This window comes from Pyrgilauda ruficollis, unplaced genomic scaffold (assembly GCF_017590135.1).
Source record: "Pyrgilauda ruficollis isolate IOZ18807 unplaced genomic scaffold, ASM1759013v1 scaffold30, whole genome shotgun sequence".
In the NCBI taxonomy this organism is placed as follows: Eukaryota; Metazoa; Chordata; class Aves; order Passeriformes; family Passeridae; genus Pyrgilauda; species Pyrgilauda ruficollis.
In genome coordinates, this window is record NW_024524378.1 from 5134706 (window position 1) to 5156184 (window position 21479).

Sequence of the window (21479 nt, forward strand, 5' to 3'; positions counted from 1 at the left end):
TGTTTTTTGTGTGATAGTGGCAACCGTAACAAGTGAGTTGGAAATAGTATGAGGACACTTGAACTTTGGGAGACAAGAACTGTTTGGTTAATACTTGATACAGCAAGCTTTTCCAGTCAGCTTATGCAAGGAAGTGTGGCTTTTCTGCTGAAGGGTAAAAATTATTAAAATAGAAGAAGTTTTTTACAGTCTATTTTTTTAGGCAGAAAATTGCTTAGCATCTAAAGTTTCTTGAATAGCTTTTTATATATAAACATTTTAACTCAACTTATGCTAATGCCTTTTAGGAAATATTTTTTTCTACTAGCAGTATGGGTTAATTTTTAGCCTGTGTCTAGGTGTAGTCATTGGCAGGATTGCTTCCTAAGAGTTACTAAAAGATTTTTTTTTTCCAAGTTGTTGAGGACAACAAACCAATTAAAGATGTTTACTATAAATCAGAGTGCTTTGTTTGGGGACCTTTGTAAAAGAACAAGTCCAAAAAATTGTGTTAAAAATGACAGCAGATTGGATGCCAAGTAGACCTAAATTTCCACAGCTGTTCGTAGCATACATATACAGGGCAGGCAGTGGTTGGTTTGCATAACCTTCCTCACACTGTGTGTCTTTTGACCTTTGTGTCTGATTGTGACACTTAGAAGAAATGTCTTTTGATAAAATGTAGTAATTGTTTTTCTGTAGCCACCAGATTATATCTGGACTATATTAAAAGAACCAGAACTGTGGTAGCACTTTCTGTGATGCAGGTATATCCAAGGTGAAATAAAGGAGTTGAAATAAAATGTGATTTCACCTGATGATATCTGAGCAGCAGCCTTCATCCTTCTCTCCTCTGCCTCTGTGGTAAAAAGAACCATTTCTTTTGCCCAGTGAAAGATGGGGTGCAACAATTAGATTTAAAAATGCATCTGTTTTATTAGTGTTTTATTTTGGTTACCCAAATCCAAAGAAAAAACTTTCCAGTACTGATCTTTGGATGGACCTCTGTTTAACAGAGTTTAACATGCTGCAGTTTTCACAGCTGTCTGAAATTGCCCTCCTGTATCGAAAAGGATGCAAAGGTGGAGCTGGGACTGTCCCATTTCTCCCACTGGCTGGCTTGTCTACTGGGCTGCCGTTGTGCTATGACTGACCCTGTACACTGGGGTATTTCATGCACTGAAACATGCCAGCAGAAGTGGTGATGAATCTCTCCATCTAAGAATAGCAGGTTTGGTTATTACCTTTATGGACACTTGAATCCTCTCAGATGGAATAGAGTTGTCCTACAATTTAAGGTAGTTTGTACAAAATTCTGATTGAAAGAGGAGGCCACATTCCTTCTAAAGTGTGTGTGTGTTCTTTTACGGATCCAATCTTCTGTAAGCAAGGCTAGAGGATCCTGCTGCTCAGAAAACACAACTTCTGGATCCTTCATTAGAAGACATTTTCTCATAAATAATACATTTGCTCATATATTCTGTTATCTCGTTCAGGAAAAAGTATGAGTTTTAAACTATCTTGTACTTAATGGTTCTTTTTGACTATCACTAAGCAGAAGAGAAATATCTGCCCAGTGATCTTGGCTTTTGTGAATCCAAGGAAGGACCTAGTTTTTATCCAGAGTTAAGGATTCCGCTTGTGATCACATGTGTGAATTTTAAATTGAAACTCACAACCCTTCCCAGCCTAGACAGGACTTAATTCATCAACATGAAGTCTTCATTCTGTAAAATGTGGTTGTATTACCTTTCAAGCACATGCCTCTGGAAATAGATCTTGAAATATTAGTCATTCATATAAACAAACCTGAGGAGTTTTACTTCTTTTAAGCACAATTTTATACAGCTGTATATTGGCTTCTGTTTCAGTAGATCATCACTAGTCTTGAATTCTTTTACCATTTCAAAGAGTTTGGGGTTGATTTAGTTACAAAATTAATGTAAAAAATGTTCATAATGTCATTGAAACACTCGTACCTTTTATGGCAGAAGACACATATTCTTAACTGCTTACAGCAAAGTTGTTTAAAAATTACTTAACATTGTGATACGATAGCCTTTCTCATCACTTTATCTTTTTTCTGATATTCTTTCTGATAATCAGAAACTGCTTAAGTACATGATGCTTATGTGGTGAATTTTAATCTAACTTTATATGATAGAGCCCTTCAGAAAGTTTTTTTTTTCTCCATTTGTACTGTGCTAATGACTTTGGAATTTAAAGGTCACTGTAAAGCACAATATGTTGGCTGAAGGAGCCCATGCAATTTTAATAGTGCTTAGCAGGCTGGTGAAAAGAGCAGTCTTTAGCAGTATGCATGTTCTGTGGGAGTTACTGCTTTATGATGTGCAGACATTGAAGGAAGAATGCCAGTGGACTGGAAAGTTGTTACAGCTTAATGATATCCTGCAGTTCGATAAATGCCAAGGCAAACCAACCGTGCTCATTTTCAACCTAGGATAAATTGTTTTTGTGATAATTTCTTACATGATTAAATAATGTCTTATGTCAATATGATTATTTTCTCCTGCTATTCATGTAACAGCTTGTCTATGGAAGCTTTTCCTTTTCAGTGCACTTTCTTTTGCCCTGAGAAGTTTATGCACCATGAGCAGGTATATAGCAATGAAATGTAATTAAAAATTTGTTGTCTGTGCGGGTGGGTTTTTGTTTTCATCTTCCCCCTCCCCCCCACCCTTTGCCTCCATGCTGTCAATTAAATCCAGCATTAATCAGCCTCAAAATAAAAATATATTTAAGGGAGTGGCTGTTTGGGTTTTTAGGAGATATTCTCAGGATGTCTAGGGATCAGCATTCTGCTACAGGTAGTGGGTATAAGCTTAAACCTCATGCACAGCATGTAGATTTGTTAAGATATTTCAGGAAAGAATGCACATTGCAAATGTCAACATAGTGTAATGCAGAAGTAAAATTGCACAGAGAATGTTAATTACTTAGAAGTTATGGCACATGGAAAACAAGTTTAGAAATTATTACTTTCTTTTTTAAATAATTTAATGTTAACCATAAAACTCCCCAAACTTATATAGTTTTGTCTTCCCTCTAACTTCATTGCATCTTTTTTTTTTTCTTTTCCTTGCAGAATAATAGAATATATTGTTTGATATGGACTATGAGTGTTCAGTCTGTCTTCCAGCTTTTAATAAAGTATCTTTGCAGGGAAGAGAGATAACTTAAAAGAAATTAAATCCTCCATTTTGTGAGGTGACGTGCTTTCAAGTTTGTTTTTTTTTATGTGTGCATGTGATCTTTCCACCAAGCTGAATTTGACCTAGGTAAACTTTATTTGTCAACTTGGAGGTTTAGAGCACTCCTGCCCACTCTGATTAAAACATACTGTATTGTCTGTTTGACTGCAAGATCCTCATGAGTGCTGCCTTTTGAAGATACCTTGTTTGTTTTGTTGAAGTTACTACTTGCATTGTAATATTTCACATAAACTGAAATTGTATTGATAGAGCCTTGGGTGTGTTAAATAGAAATTCAGCTGATGTAAGCAGCACTGATAGATTAAGCAGTGGCAAACACTCACTGAACTGTGTCTTTAGTGGTGTATGGAAGCGTTTCCTCTTAACTTAGTCACCCAACACTGTGCTGCAGCAGGAAAAAGCACTTTGCTTTGCTCTCTCTAATTTTTTTGGTTTACTTTTTTGTAATGTTGAATGGTGTTTTGTTGTTGGAAGGAGATGATGAAAACTGGTCATAGAATCATAAATGATTTGGGTTGGAAGGTACCTTAATCTAGTACCATCCCCACTGGCAGGAACACTTTCCTCTAGACCAGGTTGCCCATCCAGGCTGGCTTGAACCAGCCCATAGCAGTGATAAATTACCATGTACCAGCTCTTCTCCTGTGGTGCTATGTACTGAAAAAATCAAATCATTATATGCATCAAAATGTAAATGCAGTAAGGGCACAATGTGTCACCTGCCAAGTGCATTAAGGAAAAATTAAATTGATCTCTTAAATTCTGTTTTGCTCTTCCCATTTAATTTTTTTTTTAGAGAAGGTTCCCATTTTGTATTTTCCATAGTGCTGGAATTAGGCAAAGAGTAGATTTTGGAAAGGCTACAGTACACATCACTGAACTATATCTGGCACTCCTTTCTGGGGTATTTTTTGTGTCTTTCTGTTTCCCATATGTCTTTTTCCAACCTGTATGTGTCATTTGGCTCATTTAAATAAATACACAGGGAAAAATACAATTCAGTGGAAATCCACTATAAACTCCAGAGTTTAATGTAGTGGAATTGTAGTGAATCATGTAATTTAAAAGAAAGAAGACATTAGAATAACAGATCTACAGATAGTTTCTGTGGATTCAACTTGCTTTCTTCCTAGTATTTCCTGTGATTACTGATTTTGAGATATGGCCAGGAATTAAGTGTAATGCTTTGGGTATACTGTAAATGAACATGGTTTATAACTGGATAGAGCTGGTGCTGTTGGACAGTCTGAAATACTGCTGTATCAGAACACAAGTTCCATCTTCCTGCTTTTATTAAGTAAATTGTGTGTATATCAGTAATGGAAACCTTACAAAATCTGTCAGGGAATGGGAGAATTTCGTATTTACAAACCCAAGCTGGTTGAAGCAGTCGTCCTCTTGGGAGCAAATAGTGAAGGGTTTTACAAACACCTACTGAGGGAAGAGAAAAATATGTGAGAATTCTTGTGCTTTATTTTGGAATTTGAATGCCCAGACTTGTCTTCCTCTGAAATAAATAATTTAACTTTATGAACTTTAATAAAGGGAACTTAATGCTTTCAGCAGATTCTAATACTAAAATAACAATTCTTCAGAAAAGATTTTTTTTTATAAGCAGCATTATTTCAATCAGTAACTTTCATAAACTTGAGATTTCCATGCCAATTTCCATTAGTGCACCATTTATGCATTAAATATACCAAAACAAGTGGAGTGTACCTATGCTAGGTGTGATGGCACTGCCTAGAGTAACACAGTATTGACTAATATTTTTACTTTGGTCACAGTGTGGATGGGGCAACTGGTTTGATTCTCAAGAAAATTCTAACATTCCACTTAAAAATCAGTTTCATGCTCAGTTGGTATTTGTACCTCAGACATAAGTTGTAATAGCTTTGTGTCTAAATTGTCTGCTGTGTTTGAAAAATACTGCATTTTTTGAACGATGTTTCTTCTTCATTCTCTTAATTTCCTTTTGCAAAGTAATACTAAATTTAATCAGAAACTGTACGTAGCTGATTGTGTCAGAGCTTTGTGCGGATTTAAATTATTCAGTCTGTAGTAAAACTTGCCTGAGTTATTTTCAGGTAAATATCTGATTAATTCTAAATTCCCTGTGGATTTCTGTAGCCCAGAGTCCTGTCTGTTTTAAAATAAATACATTTAAGAAAAAATTCTATGCTTCAATGGATTTTTCAGACAAGGACTGAAGCAAGTCCTTATAAATAGCAGAGTTCATAAACCGTGGGTAAGAGTCTCTGTGCATTAAGGTATAAATTTGAAGCTGTGCATCATCAAAGGTGTGTTGTGAGGGTTCCAGCATATTTCGGTTAATAACTTCTCTTACTCTGGAGTCCAGACTGACCTGCGTATTAAAATAGAAAGTAATGTAAATAATAGTGGTGAATAGTACAGGTGGGGTCTTAGTTTTGTTTCATTGGTTGAAAAAGCCATCTTTTTAAGCATTTCAGCTGGTGTCCTCCAAGACTGTAAAAATTGCTAAATAAACTTTTGCAAAAAATTATTCTGTAAAAATTTGAATGGAATCCTATCTTGAGTATGGGTAATGTCCTCACTGAGGTACCTTATTTGAACAAGGCTGTCTGCAATCCCATTATTACTGAGACCGATGGGTTATTTCCAGACCAACTTCCTGCTCTGTAGTAGAGAGCATTTATAATTTTTGTGACAGTTCATTTCCTGGAGAGTTGGTGCTGTTGTAAAGAGACTGAGTTTGGAGTAAGAGTATGACGCAGGTGGACAATGTAACCTGGGAAGCTGTTTCTTAATCAAATTGCTGTTAAAAAGCAGAGTGAGTTGATGTGAACCATAGGTAGGGCTATATAATGATTCCTTACAACATGCAGTAATGTAATTTTTTTTTTCTTCAGGTCCTATGTGTCTGTAGAGAGCTATTAGTATTGCAGGAACAGACTGGGTAGATTTAAACAGCATTTTTATAAGTACATAAGTATAGCTGGCACAAAAAAAAATTAAATTGCAATTTTGCAAGGATGTTGAAAGGTTTCAAATTCTAGCCTGCTTGGCAGGATTATATTCAAACTGTACTGAGGTGTCTTTGAAACTTGACATATTTGCTAGCAGCAAAGTAGTTTTGAAAATTTTGGGGAAGTCATTGTGTTTGTTCTATGCTATATTTTGTCAGCTGCTCTGTGAGAAATGTGTCTTTGAAAATGACATTTTATTTGTAGTTACTGTGCTTTTGGAGAAATGTATACAGCCTCTTCTGAGTGTAATGAGAAAAGGACTGATTTGTCCAGCAAATAAAATTTGAGTTGGGCAAGGATAATGTGATCAGCCATATATTTGTGCCTCAAACTAAAAATTCCACATCAGCATGCCAGGGTAGCATAGGAAGAGCTTCCTTACAACCAGTGAAAGTAGTTTTGACCATCTCACCTTAATGATGGTTGCTTTCTTCCCCTAAATATCTATTTGATGGAACGTAGGGGGTGGGGGGTGGGGGGGGAAGTTCTCCCTGAGTATTGCTGTAGCTTTAAACACATGTTAGAACTAACTGTGCAAAGAAACATCAAAGATTGTATTAGGGAAAGCAATATACCTCCTTCGGAGAAAGGATAGAAATATAATCTTCATAAATTAGTCTTGCTTTTTCTTCAATGACGCTTTTGTTGGATTCTTGTTTTAGTTCCTCACAGGCCATCCAGAAAAGCATGTTTTCCTCGCTGAATTCTGTTCGCAAAAATTCACGAAAAGCATTTCTGCCAGCTGGAGTAAGCATCAACTTGTCAAATGATTGAGCCCAAGCATTTACTTCTTCAAGAGTGGGAGCAGGGCTTAAGGAGGAAGAAGAGCAAAAGGAGAGAAACAAATGATTGTTACTCAAGCTGTTTGCTGCTGGCAGGAGGCATCTGCCATCACAGTGGAACAAAATTGTGAGGTTCATGGGGTTCTGATTCCTCACTACCCAAGTGCAAACTCGTGTAAGCACATTTATAAGATTTTTTTTGAAAGTGTGCTTATCAAAAGCTCTGATGCAGGTGATTGCCTCTGCTTTGATGCAGAAATTGCAGTTTACTGCTCAGAGTAATTGCAACAAAGGAGTACCCGTGCAACAGCTAGACGTTTTTTCTATCCATAATATTCCTTGTTAAATTATAGTTAAAAATTGAATGAAAGTACATATAAAGAAGCAATGATTCAAACACTTTGAAAGGTGCCCACCTGTATGTTACCTTTTTGCATGTGCTTTTACCTGTTTGAGCCTTTCTGAAGAAACTGTTGCCTGACTTTTGGGAGGTTTTAAGCTCCAGTTTATTATTTTTGTAAGGCTGAGTGCTGCTGGTTAAGTTCATTGTACACTTGCTGGGTGGGAGCAGGGTGTATTTTAAAATTATTTCAGGAAAAAGGGAGACAGTTTACAACGTTGGTTTTAATTTGTCCTGGGAGTGGGGATGTGCTTACGTGCTGCATATAAATGAAGTAAAATATTATAGATGAGCTCTTTGGTTCATTAAAAGGTAGAAAAACAGGTGAATTGCAAATTGGGTGTAAATGACAAGTAGATAATAGTTATTTTCATATTTCAGGTAAACCATTGCAATTACTTAGTATGGTTTGTTGGGTTTGTTTCATTTCAGCTTGACAGAACACTTAGTAAAGACCATACCTTTCCTCACAGTTTGGAATACCCTCTGCTTGGAGTTCATGAGATGTTCTCCTTGCTCTCTCTTCTTCTTGATTTCTAACAGTAAGACTGCAAAGTAGCAAACAAAGTTTTAGTCAACTTTATAGAGAAAAAGGCTGAACATACACCTGATACTTTTCCTTCTGTACTAAAAAAAAATAATTCTAAAAAGACAGAAGCTAATGATAGGCACATTACCCACAGTTACATTCTGACCTTATTTTTACAATTGTATAAGCCTTGAGTGTAGCTGAATGCTGTTTTATATTCTGTAATACAGATTTTCTACAGAAGGAGCATAATTCCATAAAATATTTCAAGTTCAAGGGACCCATAAGGATTGTCAGATCCAATTCTATATGTGTGTATACATATATATATACATACACACAAGTTTAAATGGGATGTATATGTATACATGCATACCCTTTGTCACATACCAAATCTATTCTCCGTTGATTTTTGTACTGTGTATGCTCAGTGCAATGCTTTTACTTAAGCTGGACCTGATGCACTGCTTTTATGTGAGTTAAGTTTCAAGGTAGGTGGGTTTGGATTTGTTTGTTTGCATTTTTTTTCACCTCAGTTGTGATGAGGGCCAAAACTCTGGTTTGGAATGATGATACCATGTCACAGGAAAGCCAGAGTTCGGAAGCAGGACACAAGATGTAAGAGAGCTAAAGACTTCTGTATTTGGTGTTGGAAGGGTAAGCATCTTTCAGAGTTCAGATGTAGATACAGGCAGATTTTGTGGTGATTGATTGCATCTTAGAAAATTGTTAATACATGCATCAAAATGTGAGGTCTGGAGCACAAAGAGCGATCTATAATTGCTGAATATAATTTTGAGTGTGTGTGAATGGAAACACTTGATTGTAGCATTACAGAAACAAAGTTTGCTGCAATCACTAGTGACAACTGAGAGTTTTTTATGTCCTTCAGAAGAGTAGCTGTGAACTCCTGCTTCTTTCATCAAATGTTAGTTAAGATAGCTCTAGTTTTAAAAAATTTATTTTGTAGTTGTAGATTATTCATTTTAATTTGAAACTGGATTTGAAAATATAAATTTTTTTTAGGGAGTGGGGACTACATTCCAGTTCATCCAGGCTATGGCAGCTTAGTGAGAAATGCATGTGCATACACACATGCTGTCATATAATCTGTAAAGCTGCTTAAAATGTGTCAAGAATAAAAGGTCCCAGTGTTTTTTATATTTTATCTTGCCTGTTGTTTATATGAAATGGGCCCTCTAGCTGAAACAAGGCAACACAGTTGCTATAACTTCTAGGGAAATACCAAACTTAATTTCTTCATTTGTATCTTACCTTTCTTTGATGCTAATGTTCTAAGTTTTGCTGCCTTAATCCCTAAGAATCTCATTTATCTCTAGGAAGGTTTTTTGTTAAACCAGTGGATTTTTCTGCCTGTTTTGCATTCTAAACTCTTGGCCAAGTCTTATTTGCAGCCTTATTATTTACTGGGCATCCCCTTCTCCGGCTTTGTCTACTGTTAGTCCATAATCTGCAGAGATCTGCTTTTCTCTTTGCCACAGCAGTCCATGTGTTGAAGATATAGGAAAGCTTTTGTATTTGCTAAGGTGGAGAGCAGATAGTGCAAACACTTTTTTTTCAGCAATATCTGAACCATATGTTCAAACCAATGAACTATGTCAACTTACCTTTTCAGAAAAAAAAAGAGAAAAATTTAAGTAGCAATGCTAGTTCTTTGTTAGGTTATATGGGTCTTTACTACCCTTTTTACCTGTGGTTCTGGCCTTCTTTGAATATGTAAAGTGATATGTATTCTCACACACAGACAGGAAGTGATACTCTTGTCAGAGCTATTTTTGAATTGAAGGGAACCAACAGATCCAACAGAAAGGAATATGGTCTTATGGGATAATGCACAGAAAAGGAAAAAGACCAAAGAAATAACAAAAGCCTCCCTAAGAGAACATGCCATGCTTCAGAAAATTACTTACAGGCAGGCTCTTTCCCTAGAAATGTACAAGTAAACAATAAAGAGACTAGTGCAATAGTGTATCCTCTTGGGATCTGGGAGAGTAACAGGCTGGAGGCTTGGGTTTGACTGTAGGAATGAACACAGGCTCTGAGCATCCAGCTGAGAGACTCATTTCAGTTCATTCTGAATCTACTATTAAGAATATGCTGAATATTGGATGTTCAGCAGCTCAGCAGCATGACTCATGGAGACTGTTATTTTTATTTCTATTCATAATCTTTCTGTTCCAAGAGCTTAGGCTATTTTGAGGAAATGGTGTATGAATGGGGAACATAAATAGCTTAATTACGGTTTGTTTTGCATTTCATGCTACTAGAAAACAATTGTTTCAAAAAAAAAAAAAAAAAAGAAATTATTTTAAAGCTGAAACAAGCTACTCTGTTTCTGAGCCTGTATTGGTTTCCCAGATGATTCTGAAATGCAAATAGGAATTTTAAGCATCATGAAATTTGGGTACTTTCACAAACCCTATTGAGTAAATTGCTTTCTTTGAATTGTTTGAATAGTGAGATACACAGAAAATGAGCATCCTGTAAAATATCAGGTAAAATGGGAAAAAAAAGCACCTTTATCAACAATTTAAAAGGTATAATGCAAATTTTGTATACCATGACAGTAGATAAATATGTCTTATTTTTTCCTTTAATGGAAAAACATTTTTGTGTAATGCAGCTCTGGACTGAGCCACTTGCAGTTGCACTGGACAGCTGTTAAAATGGCATTGGAATTTGTATGGGATGCCTTAACATAGATGCAATAGGTCACAAACTGATCCTGTACAGGCAGAGTGTTAATGTCTCTCTAAATTCTACCTTAGTTTATCTCTAAGCACCTGCTGAAAAGCTTGGTAGGATCAGAGCCAGAGTTCTTGGCATCTCACAAAAAACCCCAAACCTCCAAGCAGCATTTTGTCCTTGCAAAATGTTCACTATTTGCATTAGGGAGGGCAGAATCTTGTGTGTCTTGGCTTCTGATGAGCTGAGTACCAGGGAAATGATCAGTCTGCTCTTCCCTTGCCTTCTAATGGTGCTCTCCAAAGCATTTGCCACAAGGTGCTATTGGAAAAAACATTGGTGGAATAGATTCCTAGCCCAGGCTGTAAGGTTATTTATGACCACTTCCCATCACCTCAGTGCCAGGTTTGCTTGCTCTGAAGTGTTTATGTGGTCGGTAGTGAATTTCTAAGAAGCATTCCACTTGCTGTCAGAATGTTGGCTAAACTCCATGGCTGTTTTTGTTTATTTGAATACAAGTTCTACTCTCACCCATGAAGTAACACTTTGCCCTAACCAGATACAGGGCTTTTGAGTATGGGAAGATTTACTTCAGTTTAGAATGAAATCACTTGGATCTGGAGGAGCTGATAAGAAAGTGAAGGTGAACACATTGTTAATTTAAGGAATCAAGTGATTTCTCCTCTTTTGCTTTTATATATTTTCTTCCTTAACAGGAGTGGGACTTTTGTAATGGGAGTTTTTCTGCATTTTTTTCTGCTTAGCTCCTCAACTCCAGCAAATACCCACATTGTTTAAGGTTTCTGGTCCCAATGATTATCTTCATATGATTTGCAGGTGCCATGAGTTGGCAATACTAATTAATGGCAACAGATCCAGTTACCTTCAGGGGAAGAGAAGTGCTGGGCACCTGCTTATTCATTTTCTGACCTAAAAATCCTTCCACCTTCTCCTAACTCCATTTAACACCTTCGGTTCTGCTTGTCAAGGCCCAAATCTAAAACTAAAGCTCTGACATATTCTGGTATTGCTTTGAGTTTTTAGTGGGACCCTTGGTGAAACTCAGTGCTGAGGAGACCCTGTCCAGCACAAAACAGACATTACACAGTACTGATAAAAAAAGAGCAATAGAGATACTGTACAGATATTTCTTTTAAAATCTGTTATTTCAATGGCAGGGGAAAGAATGATTAGACTGGAGTAGAGGGTTGTGTCTAGTAGTAGAGCACAACTATCTCTTTGTGTCCCAGATCTGCAGAATTATACAAGTGTTTTCTTTGGCTTGTGTTGTCCTGTGCAGAAGCTATGTGTCCCTTCCTTGCTATTCTGTTCCCTAGAGGCTTGAATGAGAGGGGTTACCATGAGCAGCTGCAGCAGCAGCACCAACAAAAGCAGCAGGCATTGGAGCCTCGATTTCCTGTGCTGAGCTGAGCCTGTGCAGCACCTGGGCTCTCCGGGGTCGCAGCCATCTGCCGTTTGCGGATCTCCGTCCTCTCTGATCCCATGGGCTGCAAGCAAAAAATGAAGGGGGAAGTAAAAATATCTCTCTCTTTTTTCCTTTTTTGTTTGCTTTAAAAGTCTTACCCAGAAGTGCTGAAGGCCACAGCCTCAAGGGAGCTGAAAAGCTAAGATTTTCCCCTATGGAAGTTGTAAGGTGTTGAATCCTTTGGAAGAGTCACTCATTTAAGTGCTGTGGTGGAAGGCAAAGGGCTAATGAATTCTTCACATGCCTGGGAATGCAATGAGAGGGGAGTGGTGATGCAGAGAACAAAAGGTATGAGTGAGGGGTCTTGGAGAGCTAGAGCTCTTGGCACAGAGGTGGATCAGCCTAGGAGTTGAAAAGGGTTTCCTGACGTTTTGACTTCAAGGCCGTCCTAAGGAAAATAGTACAGAATAGAAGTAGTTAGGGCCTCTTTTCTTTTTTTCTTTCTTTTACCTGATTAGCCAACTCACAGGCTTCACGATGCTTGAGTGAGACATCTGAGCTCTCCTGAAATTCTGGCCTTTGGCGAATATTGAGGATGTCTCAAACCTGCTGGTTCCCTTTATAGCAAAGGGGGAAGGGCCAATGCTCATTTCTCCATTGAAGGTCTGACTGCCACAGTTTTTAAAAACTTTTTCCTCTTTGCTTCTGTGAAGGTGAGGAGGAAATAAAACTAGATGATAATAATTACATGGTTTTCACTGAGGCCCCCAACTGAAGACAGCATGAAACACTTTTTGGTGAATGCACTGGTTGGTTTTTTTTTTTGTACAGTTGCAGGAAGTCTTTTTGGAGACTGCATTTTGCAGAGTGTGCAGATAAGTGATGTTGATGAAATTACAAGTTCCCTTGAAGTCCCTCTTCATTTCTGACCTATCTCTGAGCTTCACATTGGCTCTACAGCACTTAATAGTGCTCTCCCTGTTATGCTGAAAGTTGTGCCATATGTAGGTGACAGATGTCTTTGAGAGATGAAATGCTAGCTTGTACAAACATGAATATGGCTTTCTTAATTTTATTTGTATTTGATTTCTGGATACATAGCTAGTCATCCCCCTGTGTCACGAGATCCCTTTTTGTGTAGGTTTGTTTCAGGTTGCTAAACTTTTTTTGAGGCCATGACAATTGTAGGGGAATTAAAATTAGCTGCTACCAATTTTGAGTTCTTTTTTTTTTAACTATAATATCAGACTTGAATCTAATGAGATAAATACTTGGGGGTTAAAAGTTACTTTCTTTTCTAAAAATATTCATCCAGGTTTAGGAAATGCTGCTGTTTTAACTTGAGGGGGAATGTACGGATGGTGTCATGGACCCAACAGAAATGTCAGGAGAAGAAAGAATGTTATTTTAGCAGAGTGCAGCATTACATTTTGCTGCACTTTGACTACTGTGGTTTTTTCAATGTTGAATTTATTTCTGTCTTGTAGAGCTTAATAGTTTTTGTATTTGTGAGAACCACCCACTCTCCCAAGAGACAAATGCATGACACGGTAGCAGAAGATGCACCTGTGTAGCAGGAGGAATAAAATACAAGAACAACAATATAGATAGAAACTACAACCCATTTTAAAACTCTGAAGGCCCAATATGACAAGCAATGCCTAAATGACCAGAAATAGAAAATCAGAAAAAATAACATAGCTTCCAACTGCCCCTCCCCAACCTTTCTTGTTTCAAAACGTGAAAGGATAACTGAAATGTAGAATGTATTTGTAGATTCAGATTTCTTCCTGTCAGCTTCACATGAATGGAATGAATAAGTATTCATTTCCTTCCAAATACGTATACTTTTTTTAAATGGTGCATTTTCGCATTTCTATTAGAGAGTGATACATTTTTGGAAGAATCATATATCTAACAATATTTCAGGCTGCTTTGGACAGTAAACTATTATTATTGATTAGAAAAATGTAACTTGGATTCAGACATGTGCTGTTTATATAGCCTGATACATCCACTCTTACTTCTGAGATAATTTATGTTCACACATTCATATCTCTAATTTGTATTAATAATGAGTTAACCTGGGCTAAACATGATCCAGGGCCCATGTTACAGGATGGCAAGGTAGAGAGCTGAGCAGTGGTGCGGGTTATTACAGAGTTGTAGAAACTCCTTTGATGCACTTTGTATTAAGTCCCATAGGACAAAACTGTGTCAGGCTGATCAGGTACACAGAACATGAAATAAGTGATCTATCTCAGCAGTGTTCACCTAAATTCAGAAGAGCCTTATTTTATGTATGTAGGTATCTTTCTGCTGCTTCTAATATATCCAGAATTTCACTGTAGGACATGGAAGTTTTCCATCACACTTTGCTGCAGCCACCAGGGCTGTGTAATGAGCCTTGCCAGGCAGTTGCTGGTTTGAGTTGTGCTGTGTGCAGGAATGGGTAGTAGATATATCAATCCAATGAATATTATTTGTAGGAATTAACAAAATTCCTTGCTCTTTTAGAGCACAGCCCACATTAGTAACAATTTAAGCAATTGCTTTATTGATTTGTGGATCTGTGGGAGTTGTGGTTATTATTTTGCCTTCAGTAGACTTCAGGCTCCTTCAGGGCAAAAAGGAGAGGATGATTTTAGACCTCATAGTGAAAAGTTCTTCTATTCACGCAATTTTGCAGTTGTTACTTTGGGACATCAGATTTCCAGACCTCTCTGAAGGTGCTATGGGAATGAAAAAATTGTATGAGGACCCTCTGTACTGGATGTTCTCTGCACTTTGAGAACTGGAGTCTGCCTTCTCTGTCCCCACCATCTGGAACAGCAATGTGCCTTGTTTGAAAATGGGTTAGAGAAGAAAACTCAGAGGATTAGAAAACTGGAGATGGACTGCTATCCTGTACATGTTTTCTGAGGAATCCAAAAATGCTTTTAGGCTACTGATGTAGATACTGACTACTTTTAGGATACTGATTTACAATCCTCCTCTTACTACCTGCAGTCTGTGCAGAACTGCGTTGATTTTGTAGCTTTGGAGTTTCTGGATATCCTCCACCCTGGGTATTAATCAGCACACTGGAACATAAAGAAACTTTTCCAGGCAGTGGGTCCTGCCTGGAGGAATCCACAGAACCATCCAAATTCCACATGGAGAATGCCAATTACTCAAATACTTAAATGAGAACATGGATGGGAGTGGAGGTGATCAGCTTGTCTCCAGTTGGTTCATTGTTTCAAGTCAGTCTAATGTAGCATCTCTGCAGATGCCTAGGTGCAGAGTTTCTGATCTCCCAAGGAAAGATATGTCATTCTCTATATAATGATAACAACAAATTGAGTCCATTATAAAATTGTCCCTAAAGAGCAATGTAAAAAACCAGGAAAATTAATGGCACATGTTCTTGTTTTATCCCTCTAGATAGCATCTATGAATCATATAAAAAAGTATGGGCTTATATTATTGAATGCTAAGAAGTAATTAAGAAAAAAAGTCCAAGGATTTAGGCAAGCATCAGAGATGCTACTTTTGACAATAGTGGCAAAACCGCTGTATGCCTTAAGAGTAATGCTGAGGTGGTGAGATAAGAATGTCTGTCATAACTTTTCCACTCCAAAGCATACCTATCTGACATTCAGATTATGAAGCATTTCTCCATGTAACCTTATAAACATGAAGGAGCGAAAAGGTCAGGAGTGAAAATTATTTCCCTGGTTAAAAACACCTCAGGTGATATTTGGCTTAGTTGTAACATTTATAGTATTTGCTAATTTCTCAGCAGAAAGGTGGGCTACCAAGAAAAGAGCATTCCCAGAGGAGGAATATTTAAAATTTAAGCCACAAATTTCAATCTAAAAAAACAAAACAAACCCTCAACCAAATAAAAAAAAAAAGCCCCAAACACAGGAATATGCAGAAGATTGTAGACAAAACTTTATACTTTTATCCCCTTTATGCTAAAACACAATGATATTTTTTCAGCTCAGAGTGCAAAAATTCTATTACTTAAACTTAATTACTGAGACTTAATGTTTCCTCCTTGTATACATTACAACCAGGCAAGTGTGCAAGTCTTTAGCTTGTTCTTGGGGCTGATTTGCATGGCCACAGCATGAAGCTTCCCCAGTAACTCTACAGCCTGGGAAGCCCTGTGCTGGAACACTAGCTGACAGCCACTTGGAGTGAGGGCACAGATGTGGATCATATAGTCCAGTTACTTTTCAGTAAATAACTCAGGCCTGGTCCAAACTCCACTAAAACAATGAAAGCCACCTCTTGGTGTCAGCAAGCTTTTGGTGAGGTTATGTAGCTCTCACAGTTGCTGCTTTGACTTTGGATCCTCCCAGTGATGATAACCAGTGATTTGGAAGAGATTCTGTTCTTATCTACTAATGTCGTAAGAGGCTTGCAACTGGGGTCAAGTTCCAAATAAATCTCTAAATCTATTTTTTAACAATTCAGATATATTTGGGGCTGCAACAAACTCCCACTGAAGCCTGTGGCAGTTCACTGTCAGCTGAAATATGAACAGGAAACTTGATGCTCGTGCTTCTTCCTTTTCATTGACAAATGTGACAAGCAGGCTTTCTGCATTAAGCAGTGTGCTATTTTAGTCAGAAAAGAATTCTAATATATGTTAATGAACTCACCCACACATATGCACATGCTTCAGGCATAGTTGTCAGATTGCCCACTTAGTAGGTTAAGAGCAAGAGCTCCTCGAAAGTTACCTTGTATTATTGGAGATTTGGCATATTGTAGTGGGGTGTCTGAAATGGTTGAGAATTTGTGACTGCAAGACAGAAGTTAGCAGAAAGGAGACTGGCAGCACATGGAATAAACCAACTTTTTATGTCACTGCTGTGCCTAAGCCTGTGAAAGGCTTCAGTGGATAAAGTTGCAAGTAAAAGTGTTATCCTGTAACTAACAGTTCTGGGATGCACTTTCATGTCAAATGTCCAGAAGCTGAGTACCTTTGTTTGTTTTACTTAATTTATTTTTTCCGGAGGAGCAGCAGCTCAGAGGAGACAAGTTCATCTATCCAGCTTAAAACATTGCTTTCCATTTCAAAAGGAATGGCTGAAAGGGTATCACACCCACATAGTAAGAGGTAGATGGTGCCTTGGTCATGTCACCTGTCATGGATGTTTTTCTACCAATGCCTTAGATGTCTTCTGCTCCTCTTTCTTTGGTATTCAGTTCTGCGCAGTTGGCCACCACGAGGCCACTCTCTGCAAAAACTTCCTGCACTAAAGCCTTTCTCTGAGTAAAATATGAGTTTCCTGTTAGAAACCTAGTTACTTGGGGCTTCAGTGGGATTTTTGTGTGGGCTTTGTTTGTGTTTGCTTGTTTCTTTTTTAGAGAAATGCCCTATATCTCCTCTGGATAAATAATTTCTTTAGTTTGGATTTTATCACAAGAGACTTCATTGAAAATATTACTCTAATGTGTAATTAGCAGGGTCACTGTCATTATTTCTCCTGGGAAAGACACGAAAGAATTACCAGTTACATAGAAAAAGCAACAAAAGCAATCTGTTGTTTCTGTCCAGCTGATTAAGTGGATGCTATGACAGTGGGGCAGTGTGAATATAAGTATGGATGTAACTTCATCCCATGCTGAGTCCTTCACAAACTAGGTCACTGCAAACAGCAATTAAGTTAAATCAGTGTCAGGAACTTCTCTGCACAGCACAAGCTGTCAGCATCCCTTGCCTTGTCTTCTGTGGCAGCTGGGGTCAGCCTCAGTGGATGTATGTCAGTCACACTGACTGATCAACTCTCTTAGGAGAAAAAACAACATAAAACCCCACAGACTTCTGCGGTGCTGGGATTTTTACCACTGCTCCAACCCTGCTTTTGCTGGCTCTGATGTCAGAGAAAGTACCTGCTTCTAGTTATTTTTATGCAGCTTGTTTTAAGAAACAATAACATTAAAAAACAATCATTCCTCCTAATATTTTACAAACCTCTCTACTATGCAGTGAAGCTGGTGCCTGCAGCAGTTTACTCTGCTCACTCCCATTATCTCCTTCTGAGCGCTTGGTTGCATTGTGCTTAATTATGAATGGCCTCCAAAAAGCCCGTTTTACTGTACTATGAAGTGACTCATATCACACAGAAGCTCTGACAACTCGCACCGGGTACTGGAGGCACATGGCGCTGTATTAGTCAGTGACTCATTTCACATTGTACTCGGTGCTGAGATCTGACTCACATCGAACTGTGTGAGAAGCTGACTGACATTGTGCTGGTCTGAAAGCTGGTTTGAATCGGGATGACTCACCCTGGAGTGCATTAAGCGGTGATTCACACACTGTTTCCTATTGATTCCGACTGTCGCGATTCACTTCGGGTTGTACTACGCTGGCATCTGGCTGCTCTGCAGGGCAGGCACTGTGATAGCAACCCTCTGCCTGCTGAGCTCGGCTGTAGTGCCAGCCTGCAGTGTCAGCCAGGAGGAGTAGGACCAAAGTCAATTTAATGCTGAAGGAAGGTCAGAATTTGGCTTAGCACACATTCACTTCGACCATGACACTTTCTGGGCTTCTTTGCTTCACCCGGCTCTGACAAGTTTTGAAAACAGCAAGTGAGGAGTAATGAACCTGTAGCTAAGAATCCTCTTACTTCTGAATGCCAGGAAATCTCCAGTACTTCCAAGACTTGCTGTCTCCTTTGTAACTTCTCTTAGTGACAAGAAGATGGGATGAATTTCTGTAAGTGACTGAGTACTGATAGTTGCTTAAATGCTTCAACTTCATCAACATTTGACCTGAGCTCCAAGAGACACAGGTACCCTACAGTCTGAAAACTCCTCCCCAGTACTTTAAGCTCAGTCCTCAGACACCACGACTCAGTCTGTTCTAAGCAAGGGATAGAGAGGTGTATAACAGCATCGGTTTTGCTTCCATGATTAAGTATTTGGGACCCAGAGTAAAGATATCATAGTAAGTATTGATGTGAGGAGTAGATAAAGAAATTAAAGGGGAAATAAAGTAACTGTTCTCTCACCTTTGAGCATTTTATAAAATACTGTGCTAGTTTTATATTCAGTTGGCTCTGAGTTTAGAGAGACACTCCTGATTTTAACATGACGTTTCTAATTTTAGGAACCACAACAAGGAATCTCCTAGCGGATAATGATTCTGGTGATTCTGGCATTTAGTTGAACTGGTGTTTATTGCTTCTGGTCCTGTAATACAGCAGTGGTGTATCTACCTCCACAGCCCACAGCTCTGCAGAGCACTGGATTAGATGCTGGCATTCTGTTTGTGCAACAGAGGTACATGGAGACTCCTTGCCATTATGTCATAGTGACAAACGTCATATGAAAAGTTTTCATTTTACATTTTTCAACAGCAAAAATGAAATAGTGGAACGGTTGCATAAAGTAAATTACACTGCTATTAAATTACTGTAGGTTCTTACTGGAGTCTACAAGGATAACCTTATTTCACTTTCTGTATTTGTGTCCAATTTTCGTTACCTGCTTTTTCTTGCCCACTGGCATTATCTAATGACAGAGCTCAGGAAGAGCTCTTTCTCCTCTCTAAGGACACTTGATGAGGCAGGCTGGCACTGGAAGTCTCTCTACAGAAACACTCGCCTGTTGCTGCTTCTCTCTCTAACTTGGCAGGGGAGCCCCGGGCCCCGACAGCAGACGCACCGCGGGACCCCCTTCACGGTGGGGCGGGGGCACGGATGCTGCCTCATCTTCGTGAGACGAGGCAGAAGGGTCCCTGAGCGGGGGCCGAGCCGAGGTGGTGTTACCTGCCTGGGGCCAGGGAGGTGGCGCGGCCCGGGGTGCGATCCCGCCCCAGGGTGGGATCCTGACCCCGCTCCGGGAGCCGAGCTCAGCCGGTTGCTACCCGGGCTCTGCGCTGGGAGCTCTTGGGGAGGGACGTGGTGCTGAGAGCCCGAGCGCAGGGAGCTCCCGGCTTGCAGCTCCCGACCCTCCGGGAGACCGGGGGAAACGCCTTTTGCGCCGAGCCCCTGCCGGTCCTCCCGGGGAGGGCGGCCACAGCCGCTGTCCCGCCGCGGCCGCGGGGGCCACCGCCGCCCGTCATGCCCCGTCCCGTCCCGCCCCGTCCCGTCCCGCTGCACCCGGGGCGGCTCCAGCTGCGGCACGGGGATCGCGGCTGCCGGCGAAGAGCCCGCGCCTGCCCGGAGCTCGGGCTGCCGTGCCCGGCTGCCGCCGAGCGGGACCGAGCGCTACTTACGGTGTCGGCAGCGGGGCCCGGCCGGGCGTCCTCCCACGCTTCCCCTCCGGTCCCGGCGGGCTGGGCGACCGGGAGCGGTGGCTCGCCAGCCCCACGCATGCGCCCGGCCCCGCGGGCTCGGCTCGGCGCGGCCGCGGGTGGGTTCGCCCGGCGTGGCTGGAGCCGGAGGGAGCGAGGCCGGCAGCTCCCGCTCCCCGCCCCGGCACGGCCCGACGGGGTGGGCTGCCGCCGGGTGGCCCCTGGCGAGGCGAACACCGGGGGCTGCTACGGCTCAGGGCCGGTTTGCAACGGGATTAAACACAGCAGCGCCCGCACCGCGGCGGCGGGCTGGGGAGGGCGCGGGGGAAGCCATGGGACGGGCGCCGCAGGGAGAAATGCTGGAGAGACCGGCGTGAGAGCGTGTGAGTGGAGCGTGTGTGTGCGTTTGTGTGTGTGCGCTGATGTGAGGGAGTGGGAAGGGCTTGGAGAGGCGGCGGTGCCGCCGTGGGGCTCTGTGCTGGTGTTCTGTGCTCACAGATGCCTTAGGGAAGAGCCGGGCTTGTCAACCCGGCGCTGGAACGTGCTCGCATTTTAAGTAACTGCGTGTTAAGATACACGTCTTCCCATCCCTAGCCGCCTGCTGCTTTCCAGCGGCGCAGGGCTCGCTGCCGCCGGGCTCTCCCGGGCTCGCCCTCCGTTCCCCGGGGCAGGTGTGACACGGCTGCGGCAGCCGCGCAGCGCGGCTCCGTGCGAGGCGTGTGCCGGGGGCCGCCGGGCTGGGCGCTCACCCCGCTCCTCGGAGGCGCTCTTAGGAACATCGCCACGTTTAGGGGATTCTCTCACCGATAATAACCCGCCGCCTCCACCCCCCGAGCAGCCGTCTGCCGGGACAAGGCTTAACGGGACGACTGCCGCTTGTTAGTACCTTCGCCGTTCCCGGGCAGACCGACACTGTCTTCCCGTGAAACCAAGACTGATCCGGTGCGTGAACGCTCTGCGCGTTCCCGGTTCCCCGAGCTGGGCACCCGGTTGCCGTCGGGGCTGTTCCCTTCCCGCCCGCGCACCGGGTGCGGAGCAGGGCGGCCGCAGGAGCCGCCTCGCTGGAGCCAGCGGACCCGGGGGCGCTGGGGATGGCAGCTGGGACCAGCGGGCTTCGCTGTGGCACCCGGGGGCTTTGCCGCGGGAGCTCTCCCTGCGCCCCCGAGACTCCCAC

At 41.1% G+C, this 21479-nt stretch overlaps 1 protein-coding gene across 2 annotated transcripts in view; it reads right to left on the reverse strand.

The window, feature by feature from the left end:
- Positions 1-4667: 4667 nt before the first annotated feature.
- The window catches only part of RGS20 (regulator of G protein signaling 20), a 33904-nt gene continuing 17092 nt past the window's right edge, over positions 4668-21479 (reverse strand). The window contains exons 1-5 of one of the 2 annotated variants that reach the window (XM_041473651.1): positions 20288-20386; positions 11997-12145; positions 7864-7950; positions 6796-7030; positions 4668-5577 (exon numbers count right to left, since the gene is read on the reverse strand). In XM_041473651.1, coding sequence (XP_041329585.1) covers positions 5389-5577; positions 6796-7030; positions 7864-7950; positions 11997-12145; positions 20288-20386 — 759 coding nt within the window. In that variant the 3' untranslated portion in view covers positions 4668-5388. Of the gene's footprint in view, positions 5578-6795; positions 7031-7863; positions 7951-11996; positions 12146-20287; positions 20387-21479 lie in introns of those variants that run through there. The other variant, XM_041473652.1, reaches the window with a different exon arrangement.